Raw genomic sequence first — 10,367 nt, 5'->3', positions numbered from 1 at the left:
AAACTCCTGCCCCGTATGGATATGTGACATGTTCCATAGAAAGCTGACAAAAAATGCTTGACACAGCAATTTCCTGGAGACGTACAGAAATGATATTCAACATTTACAACAAGCACACAGGCTGCTTAAACTCATCCATCGCCCCCAACATGAACATGTTGTTCTGTTGACAGTCTCCACTGAAGACATGTTTACGTCTAGTGTCACTTGCTGAGAGTATTTTAGGATAAACCATAACTGCTGTTGTGATTAAAGTGTATATTAATATTAAGTAATACATTTACTTAATATTAAAGTTACCTCAGAGCACCAGGGAAATGATTGCCAATTTACTGATTCAGACTCATTACTATATACTAACGATCATTTTTGAAATCTGATGAATAATTGCATTAATAACTACAACCAAAATTGCCATATTGGTAGTTAGCAAAGGTTGAAGGATTTGGAATTCTACCGGTCAGAGGTTGGCAATACTCACACTTGTGCAATATTAGATAGACCAGACTAAGTGTGTGTGTGTGTGTGTGTGTGTGTGTGTGTGTGTGTGTGTGTGTGTGTGTGTGTGTGTGTGTGTTAGCCTACTTACGGGACACTGAGGATGCAGCGCTGGAGGTGCTGATGATGCTACTCAGCGCAGGCAGCAACAGCAGCGCGCACACCCGAGACATCTTCGGAGGATTCGCTCGGACGGAGACGGTGCGGCGGCTCCGGGCGTCTCTCGGTGCGGCGCCTCCTCCGCTTTCTTTTTATCGTGCAGCGAACGCGAAACGCAATGGCTGACCTGCGCGTCATTGTCTCTGACAGACTAGATGGCCGATTTGTAAAGGTGGGGTCAAAGGTCAGATAAGTACTACAAACCAGATGATGGGGAACAAAGAAACTACAGGGTTGGTTACATGACACTAACGTGCAGTGATTATATTGGGACACTTTAATTTTATGGCAAACCCACAGAGAGTTTATTTAATTGAATATTTCATCAGCACCATGGATAGTGCCACAGCAAATGAAAAATTGTTTCTCCCACGATCAACCAAAACTTTATTTGAAAAATTCAATTTTATAACAACACAAAACACAAGGATTGTATTGTGGTAATAGAACATATTAATTTGTTTATTGTCAGACACATTCTGTGACACATTCTTTGTCAGCTTTGTTCCCCCAACAAAACAAGGTAGGTCCTAGAAATATTTTGTGGTCTATGTATATATATAACTCGAAGAAGAAAAAAAATTTAAATACAAAAAAGTGTCTTCTTCAGCTTTAAGAAATGAATGAGGTGTCCCTTTGTGGCCCGTAAATAAAATGAATAAAAAAACTAAAAATAAAATATTTTGGGCTATTCAGCCTTTTTAAGATACACAACCTTTAGTGGCCTATAATGTTAATACAAAAATATAAACATGTTAACCAGAACAGACATGCTTTAAACTATTGGGATTTCAATCTGAAAATAACATTTTCCGGGTTTTTTTGTTTTGTTTTTAACATTAATTTTTTTATGTATTATCGGCTCCCTTGTTGTATTTAATTCAAGTACTTGATTCTAAAAAAGAGCAATTAGGGGCGTGTAAGAGCCGCATTTAAGTTAAATATAATTTATTGATATATTAATTTGTGATTGTAGGCGTACGCCCAGGTGAGCGGTAACCATTAAAAAGGTGAACATGGCGTAAGAGGGAGAGAGAGCAATGCACAGCGGATACTGTAATTTACTTCGGTCTCGCCCCAGTCTCACTCTCAGTAGATTAATAGACTTTAAGACAACACATCTTGCTTCCTATTTATTTATTTGGAACAATTAAAATCTCATTCATGGTGAAGAACGTGTTTTGGGAATTGGGTTTTTTTTCGCTCTCTCCAAGTGGTGGAACATCTGAAGGAGGTTTCAGGAAAGACCCATCCTGACGAAATTTGCCACTGTACAGAGTTACTCAAACTCTGTACCCACCGCTTACATTTGCTCGTTTTTAATATGATTTTCTAAGTTTGTATTTCCACCTCGGGCGACTGAAAATGGACATTTGCAGTGTGAGCGAAACGCAGCATAGTCAGTGCCTGGTACATTTCAAAGGAAACTGTAAACACCCTGGAGCTCTTTGGAAAGCTCTGACTTTCTTTTCAGCGTGACGGCCAGAGTGCCCGACGTTGCACAGCAGGTCCGGTCAGGCTGGGCTAGTCTACCAACAGCACTGAGATTTATTGACACGTATACAGACGAATCAGTGTTGGACTTTGACTCACGTTGACTTATTGATATTTTTCTATTGGTTAAAACAGCAACAGCGTTGGCAACGACATTGATTGACATCGGTACAGACAAATCAGTGTTGCAAACATGGTGCATTGCTTTGGTATTTCAATTGGTTGAGACCCATTCGATTTTACAGATATTTGTTGGGACTTGGGACAGTCTAATTGTCTTGCGTGTATATCTTACTGCAGCGCAAATTGCCCCTCGGGGACAATATCAATAAAGTCGAGTTGAGTTGAGTCCTCGTGGCTAAAGACAAACACCCTGACACTATAACATATCCTCCTTCTTCATTTCAAAAAGGTTAATCGAATCTAATCTAATCCAGGTAGAGATGGTCATCCACTGACTCAGAGGTCAGCGGTTTGATCCCCACTTCCCCCAGTCCGCTGATGTGTCCTTGGGCACGACACTTAAACCTAAATTGCCTGTGACGACTCTTCTGGCAGTGTACAGGTGCAGAGCATAACATTTCAATATTTCTTTAGACCTTAGAAAGTCCAAATATAATATATCCCAGTCTCATCACTCGTAAACTAAAATGTTTCAAGATTTTTTTTTTAAATTCTCATTTTGATAATTAAGCCAAAACAAATTGTAATCTTAAAATATTCTATTTCATTCTGAGCTTGAGTAAATATCTTTTTAATACAGTATGAACTCTCTCGGTCTAGTTCAGTGCATGCAACCACAATCACGGGGAAGACGGGGAAGATGAACATCAACCACCAGATCCCGATTTCCCCCAGTCCGCTGATAAGCCGCAGAAAGTCATTGCTGAAAGGGCCGGCTGTTCGCTGTATAGAAGCATATCATTTGACTGGAAGGGAAGAGCGTTGTAGGAAAAGGTGCATGAGCAACTGGGATGCCGCAGCCTTGAGAAGATTGTCGACCAAAGCCGATTCAAGAAGGTGGGAAAGCTTCACAAGGAGTGGACTGAGTCTGGAGTCAGTGCACCAAGAGCCACCAGCACGGACTACCACTGACTGGTCTTCTGACCATGATATTACTGGGCATGATTGGCCAGTCACTTTTACCTGACCTGAACTAAGAGGAAGATGGGAAACACCGACCCAACCATACAGACAAGATTCCAGGAACTATCAAAGCAACCTGGGCTTCAATCAAGCCTCCATGCCACGTGTGCCTGGCACGTATGCCTTGGTCATGCCTGACCAAGTATTGAGGGCATACATTAACATACTTTTTAGAATCTGGACATTTCTGTATTGTAAACACATTTTTTAATAGATCTTGGGAAATATTCTCATTTTGAAATACGATGAATTAATCTAGAGCTGGTGCCAACAAACCGGCGGACTCCACTTAAAAAAACAAGAACATCTAGTTTGACATTTAAGAGACTTCTAATCAGGCATAATGACGCCAGCACAGTCCTGTGTATGGCTATCATATATTGCGTTGGTTGCTTTGTTATAGAGAAGCACGCAGTTAGAGACACGCAGATGTAGGGCAAAATATGGGGTTACAAAAAATCAGGCAAGTTGATATTGAAAACCGAGGGTTCCGGGCAGAGTGGACGGAAAAGTATGCGTTTATTCTTCCTGCAACAAGTTTCATTTGCTCTGAGTCTGTTGCGGTTGTCAAAAGTGGCAATTTAAAACACCATAACAAAACTAAACACAGACACCTTGTGTAGTAGTTTGATGCCCAGAATATTTATCACGGTAATAAAGGCCGCAGTACTACGGATTATACGATAACTGGGGAACCGGGGACTGGTCTTGATCCGAGAGTCAACCTCGCCTTTGCCTGGTGTGCTGCGACCTTCAATCCAACAAAGAGAGCATGATAAGGACCTTTCACAGGTGGGCCTCAGCCGAGAAGTCGTGTGTGGGATGGGGTGTCCTAACGGCACTATAATCCGCCTGTGTGATTGAGAGGACATCAATCGATCTGTCACTGATAGGCCACGAAGAATTGCCCGTCTGGTATTGTCCATGAGATGACGCTGTGTTGCTTGTTGTGACGCACATGGAGGCCACATGCAATATTAGTGTTGCCAGATCATCAGAGGATCCCACACGCAACGTACTGTGAATGATGTAGTGACTGATAACCCTAGTGCTATGAAACATACATTCATGTTCGTTCATTCATTCATTTCTATTCAGTTTTTTGTTGAAATTTTTGGTTGAAATTCAAATGAGTGTGTTTATAATGGCACCAGGTTTATGTAGCCACAGTAAGATGTCAAAGTATTTGGTGTTGCAAAAAGAGTGAGGAGAGGAATTTTGATATTGAAAAGTATTTTAAAAATTCAAAATACCTGTAACCCACTCAAGAATACATCATGTACTGATCTGCTGTTATAGTAGGTCAGTGTGAAGATCCAGCTTCACTATCAGATATGGAGTTGGATTATCCCTTTTAATACGGTAATAAAAGCTAGTATTCATTTATTACGTGATTTTAGTAAAACATCTTAAACCAAATGTTCAAATCACCAGTTATCACAGCTGCTGTTGTTGTGCTGCTGAAAGAAACAGTTTATCCCAATCACTTTTTCGACACACTGTTCAATATATTACTGCAACGTCCAAATACTTATTTCATGTTGTTTTTCCAGACTTGACTGTAATGATTCATCGGAGGAATGTATTTAACTGACAGGATACTGCACCAGATGTTCTGTCAGAAAAGGGGAAACTATTGAGTCATTGGTCCAATCCCTCAAAAATAAAAAAAAGAAAATTGAGAAATACAGTTTCCATTGAAAGGACCCAGGAGGAGTCAGATTATCATGTTTATTGGAGGATTAATGTGGGTTTACATTTAATTTTAAAGCATCTGGATGAGATGTGTCAAGTACATAACGTCCCTACAAGCATTTAAATCAACAAGACTGGAACTCCAGACCAGATCTTGATCACATGCGTGAAATGATCAAGCAGCAAAGAGAAACATGGACAACGTAAAGTCACTCGAGAAGGAACCTTAACAACGACGTCCAACAAAATCCTGTCTGTGTCTATCACTGTGCAGATGGAAGCAACCCGCCATGGTGCAGGAGTTTAAATAATGCCACAGCTTTTAACTTTTTGAAGAATAAATCAATGTGTTTGTGAGCTGTTTTGAATTATATATGGGGACTTTTCATGGATTTTGTTGACAGTAAGAAAGCGTGTTAGCCTTCGATACCCTTACATTTTCAATGAATTACAACAAACCAGTTTCCAGGGCGCCCTGGGATTACCGGCTCTGCACACGTTGTGAAACATTTTGACATGACATAATCTTATTCACATTATATCTACATTTGGGAAATATCAAACTTATGTAATCAAGTTATTGGAACAACATTTTTTTTTTTTAAAAGAGTCTGACAGGAAGTAAACTGAAATGCTCCTGCATTCCCCAACTAAAGAGCACAAGTAAACACACCTTAAGCAGGCCTCAGACTACAGGAGGATACAAGTCTATGTGATTGTCCAGTGTGTGTGTGTGTGTGTGTGTGTGTGTGTGTGTGTGTGTGTGTGTGTGTGTCTGTCTAGTAGTCATAAGCAGAGTGTGGTGTCTTCTGTGATGTGGATCTGGTGCTCTGGCTGCTGAGGCTGATGTGTCTCTTCAGACATGGGATCTTCTTTGCCATCAGCCTCCTGAAGTGGCTCTGGAACTTCTTTCCCACGAATGTATAAAACACAGAACTGATACAACAGTACAGGTAGGCTACGTTGCGGGTCACGTACAGGGCATAGTCTAAGCTCTCAGAGCATGAGTCGCCATCTTCGTTCTCGTTGGAGATCTGTATAGCTTGGATGAGGATGAGGATGTTGTAGGGTGTCCAGCAGATGAAGAACGTGAAGATGATAACAAATATGAGCTTGACGGCACGGCACTTCTCCTTCATGCGGGTGGACAGGATTCGGACAGTGATTCTGATGTAGCAGTACATCACCAAGAACAGAGGCAGGAGAAAGAAGAGCAGGAACTGTTGGTAATAACTGACGAGACGCCAGTACTTCATGGTGATCTCTTGGTATCCTGACTCCTCACACATCAGTCCATTGTACGGACTCTCCCACACATTCTGTAAAACCAGCTCTTTCAGACTTGCAACAACACTGATACACCAAACCACAACTGAGGCAATGATGGCATTTGCCTTTCTCCGGCTCTTGGTAACTGCCACCGCGTGCACCACTGCGAGGTATCGGTCAATGGTCATGAGCGTGAGGAAGAGGATGGAGCTGTAGAAGCCGATGAAGTAGGCGCTGCTGACCATCTTACACAGAGCCTGGCCAAAAATCCACTCCGACTGATGGTATGCCGCCCAGAAGGGCAGGCTGGTGGCAAAGAGGATGTTGGATAGGACCAAATTCAGGAGGAATATGTTTGTCACTGTGTTGAGCTTCTCATACTTGTAGATGATGAAAAGGACAAGGCCGTTGCCAAGGTAACTCAGGAGAAAGTTGACATAGTAGAAAACCGGGATGAATCTCGCACCAAAGTTGTTGATGGCCTGCTTCGTGCAGATGGTGACAGTTTTACTGACCACGTAGCTCGGGTCAGTCGTGTTAGTGTCATTGAACAGGTCCAGGAAGTTCTGATACTGGTCCTCGTCGTCGTTCATGGCTGGAGTTTATCCTGCGGCACGGAGACATTAAAGATCCATGTTAGTCTGTTTGCTGTAAGAAGATTGATGTTGCTGTGGCTATTTGCACACACTTTGATTGACATGTGTTTCTTATGTTTAATGCACAGTAGTCCCCAACGCAACTCGCTGTTTTGGAGAATTAATGCTGGGGATAAGAAACCTCCCCATTTGATTCTCCATTCCACCTGTAGCCATTAGGACAAGTAGCTGTTACATTGTGAATGTAACAGCTGCTTGTCAGTCAGTTGTTTTTTTTAAACTGACTGATTAATGCACGTCACATCATCTTATGTTGGTGTTAATTTATGGAGTTGTCAGCCTCTCAAAACAAAGAACAGAAAGTGCTTACTGCAGCAGGAAAAAAAAAAAAAAAGTAAAACATGGGTGTAGCACAATGACTCATATCTTGTTCCCAGAAATGAATTGACTGTGCGCTTCAGTAGCTTGAGTTTTATACTTTTCATGTCTGGAATTAAAGAATTGATTATTTTAAGAGTATCAAACCCCGCAATAATGCCCATCCACCATCTCCGCAGCCAGCCAACAAGGACCAGAGTAGAAAGATTGTGTCTATGAAATGGCGATTCCCCACAAAAAAAAAAGAAGGCATCAACAAAACATGCAAGTTGCATGCTAGTTGCTGTGGGTTGGATGTATTCCTGTTTGTGACCACAGTCATAATTTTTTTTCTGTTGTACATCAGAATTCTCTTCATATGAACACTGCCTGCCCTGAAAGAAACCATTTTATATATATATATATATTAGTATTTCCCAGACGCTGCTTGTCTGACATCATGGAAATACCTCTGCGAAACATGCTGAAACTTTTGCATAAGGTAAAAAAATGAAGGTTTTGGTTTTTCCCCTGATGCATGCAGAGAGGATGTTATTGCAGAGCGACAGAGATATTGGATAGTGATAATACTAAGTCAATCAGACGCCGTGTGTTGTTGTGTCCAATAATTAAGCCCACATGAAACGCACCTTCTCTTCTCCTCACCACCACCCTCCCTCTGTTCGTCCTGACTGCACTATGTTTGACTTATGTTCTCAGAGGTTGGGAATATTTCGACCTCGGTAAATCCAGAAGAATACACGATTAAGGAGGGGTACCTTGCAAAGACTGAAATGACACAGTCAGTGGTCTCTCCGCTGAGTATAAATTTGCAATAACTTCCTCCCCCTTGTGCTTCCTGCCTGTTAGTGAGTTTCCATTGGCGTGATAATCTGATCAACGTGCATCTTCCACTGTTTTGTGGCCTCCCCATGTGCAAATGTTCCACCAAACCCGGCACTATTTTGCAGGGGGCACCACGGCTGCATCCTGGACTTCATGAATGTGATTGGTTATAAGAAATGCAAATATGCCAGAGCATATGTTTTGCCCCTGTAGCAGAATAATGATGGCTGCTGCCAGACCACTCTCCAGTACTGACACAGAGCTGCCGAGGTGTTTGTTGCTCGGGGCTCACACAGATAAACACCCGAGGAGATTTCTGTTTTTGTCTTACGGTGAAGAGCCTGTGGTGGTTTCGTTGTTTGCAAGCTGGGGAGTGGATTGCTCATTAGATTCAGATCTTCTTCCACCTGTGGTGCAGCCCTCAGCAAGTCAGCGTAAGTGAAAATACAATATTTATCAGATCATTTGTATTGACACCTGATGAGATTGCATCGTGGGGTTTTTTTTTTTCCGGAGAGCTCACAGTGAACCAGTGGTTGTTAGTTATGTGTAGCTTGGATAAGTTGCGAAGTAGAGGGAAATTGAATTATAATTTTTTATAACCTTTGATATATGATGGTAAATGGAGTGTATTTATATAGCGCTTTTCTAGTCATATGGACTAGAGCACTTTACAGGAAAGTCTCTTCCACACACATTCATAGAGCGGTGCTATTCACCACGCTTTTCCCCCTCACATTTATACACATTCATACACTGCCGGAAAGGCCGCCAGAGGGGGTTAAGTGTCCTGCCCAAGAACACATCGGCATGTGGACTGGCGGAAGCTGGGATCGAACGGCCAACATCGAGCCAAAGCTGCCCAACTTACGATATGTTTGAACACAGATGCATTCTAATTCCTCCATCATTCTCACTATGAACGTGTGTGAAAGGAACTAGGACGGCTCATTTCCTGTCCTGTCTCATGACTTGTTGCATCACCATCATCATCATCAGTATTCATCATGTTTTTAACTGCGGTTTTGTGTGTGATATCAATATGACTGCAATGTTGATTCTCCTTATTCACAGGTGTTTTCTCTTTGTGAACTGAAATCTAATGTTGCACATGCTATCTGTCTTCATAAACCTGTCTTCATCACAACACCATCCTTTCATCCAAACCAATATAGAATATATATTTGTTACTAAAAGTGTAGTTAGAAGATGATTTTCTTTCGACAAAGCCCTTTTCAATTTGATTAGCCATCCTCAGTGGCAAATACATGCACACTGGCAATATTAACAACATTATACCATTTGATATATATATATATATATATATATATATATTTGGTTGGAATCAATCTGGTGCTTGCAATCACAACAGACTCTGATGGAGTCATTTTCCTTTAATTTAATACTGTTGTGAGACGTGATCTCAGATGAGAACAATTATTAGTATTTTGTAAATGACTCGTATTTTTTGTGTGCTCTATCTGATCTGGTGGAAAGACATTTTAAGAGAAATGTCATCGTATTTGATAAATGCATTTGATATATGAAATACCCCAAAACATAAATTGATTCTCCAGTTTCAAACAATAATTAACAGGCAATATGTGCAATTGTAATCTACAGATATAGATTAATACAGTATAATACAATACAAATAACAAACAGACTTTACTCACCGCAGGAGCTTTTTGGGTGTTCAGGAGACGGAGTTTGATGTGGTGCACAAGGAAGTGCTGTGTAACTGTAAAGTGTTCACTGCGGCTCAGGACTTTTTGAAAAAGAGACCAGCATCTGCTGAAGGGGGTTGTCCTAAATTACAACAATGGCATATGTGGAAGTCAGATAATGTTGCTGGCTGGTCAGCAGTCATTTGAATTGGCTTTAAACACAGTTGACTTCATATGTCGCAAACAGGCCCATACATCACGTGAGGTAAACACTGATATAGGATGGAAACTGCTTCTTTACTACTTGAAAGGAACCTTTCGGAAATAGTGTAAACGTGTAATATCAGTGTAAAAATGGTGATAAACTATTTTCCCAAAGTAGGGCTGCCCTATGAAAGTCAACTCATCAGGAAGAGACAGTCAAGCATTTGTGTTTTATTTTTGTCAGCGTGTATCAAGCCTGTTTTCTACGTAAAATGACTCCTTTTTAGTAGAATCACTTAACTTACTCAAACCAAACTTATCAGAAAAATTTAAACCTGAACAAACATCGGTCGTTTTTGAGAAATATTATGTACTGCAGCCGGCCACCAGGGAACAATCAGGATGGTTTGGCTTCACTTTTGTCTTGTCGCCCACC

General features: G+C 41.2%; 2 protein-coding genes across 2 annotated transcripts in view; both read right to left on the bottom strand.

Moving 5' to 3' along the window:
* Window positions 1-4,877, bottom strand: part of cntnap2b (contactin associated protein 2b) — a 40,115-nt gene extending 35,238 nt beyond the window's left edge. Inside the window, exon 1 of the mRNA XM_047331960.1 lies at window positions 590-4,877. Within this exon, the coding sequence (XP_047187916.1) occupies window positions 590-671 (82 nt within the window). The 5' untranslated portion in view covers window positions 672-4,877. The remainder of the gene's footprint in view (window positions 1-589) is intronic.
* Window positions 4,878-5,014: 137 nt separating this feature from the next.
* Window positions 5,015-9,888, bottom strand: ccr12a (chemokine (C-C motif) receptor 12a). The gene is made up of 2 exons (XM_035633734.2): window positions 9,737-9,888; window positions 5,015-6,868 (listed from the first exon to the last, which is right to left on the bottom strand). The coding sequence occupies exon 2, from the start codon at window positions 6,852-6,854 to the stop codon at window positions 5,772-5,774; it is 1,083 nt and encodes a 360-aa protein (XP_035489627.1). The 5' UTR covers window positions 6,855-6,868; window positions 9,737-9,888; the 3' UTR covers window positions 5,015-5,771.
* Between the last annotated feature and the right edge of the window lie 479 nt (window positions 9,889-10,367).

The sequence above is a fragment of the Scophthalmus maximus genome, chromosome 5 (genome assembly GCF_022379125.1).
Source record: "Scophthalmus maximus strain ysfricsl-2021 chromosome 5, ASM2237912v1, whole genome shotgun sequence".
Classification (NCBI taxonomy): domain Eukaryota; kingdom Metazoa; phylum Chordata; class Actinopteri; order Pleuronectiformes; family Scophthalmidae; genus Scophthalmus; species Scophthalmus maximus.
This window is presented reverse-complemented; position numbering and strand designations above follow the sequence as displayed.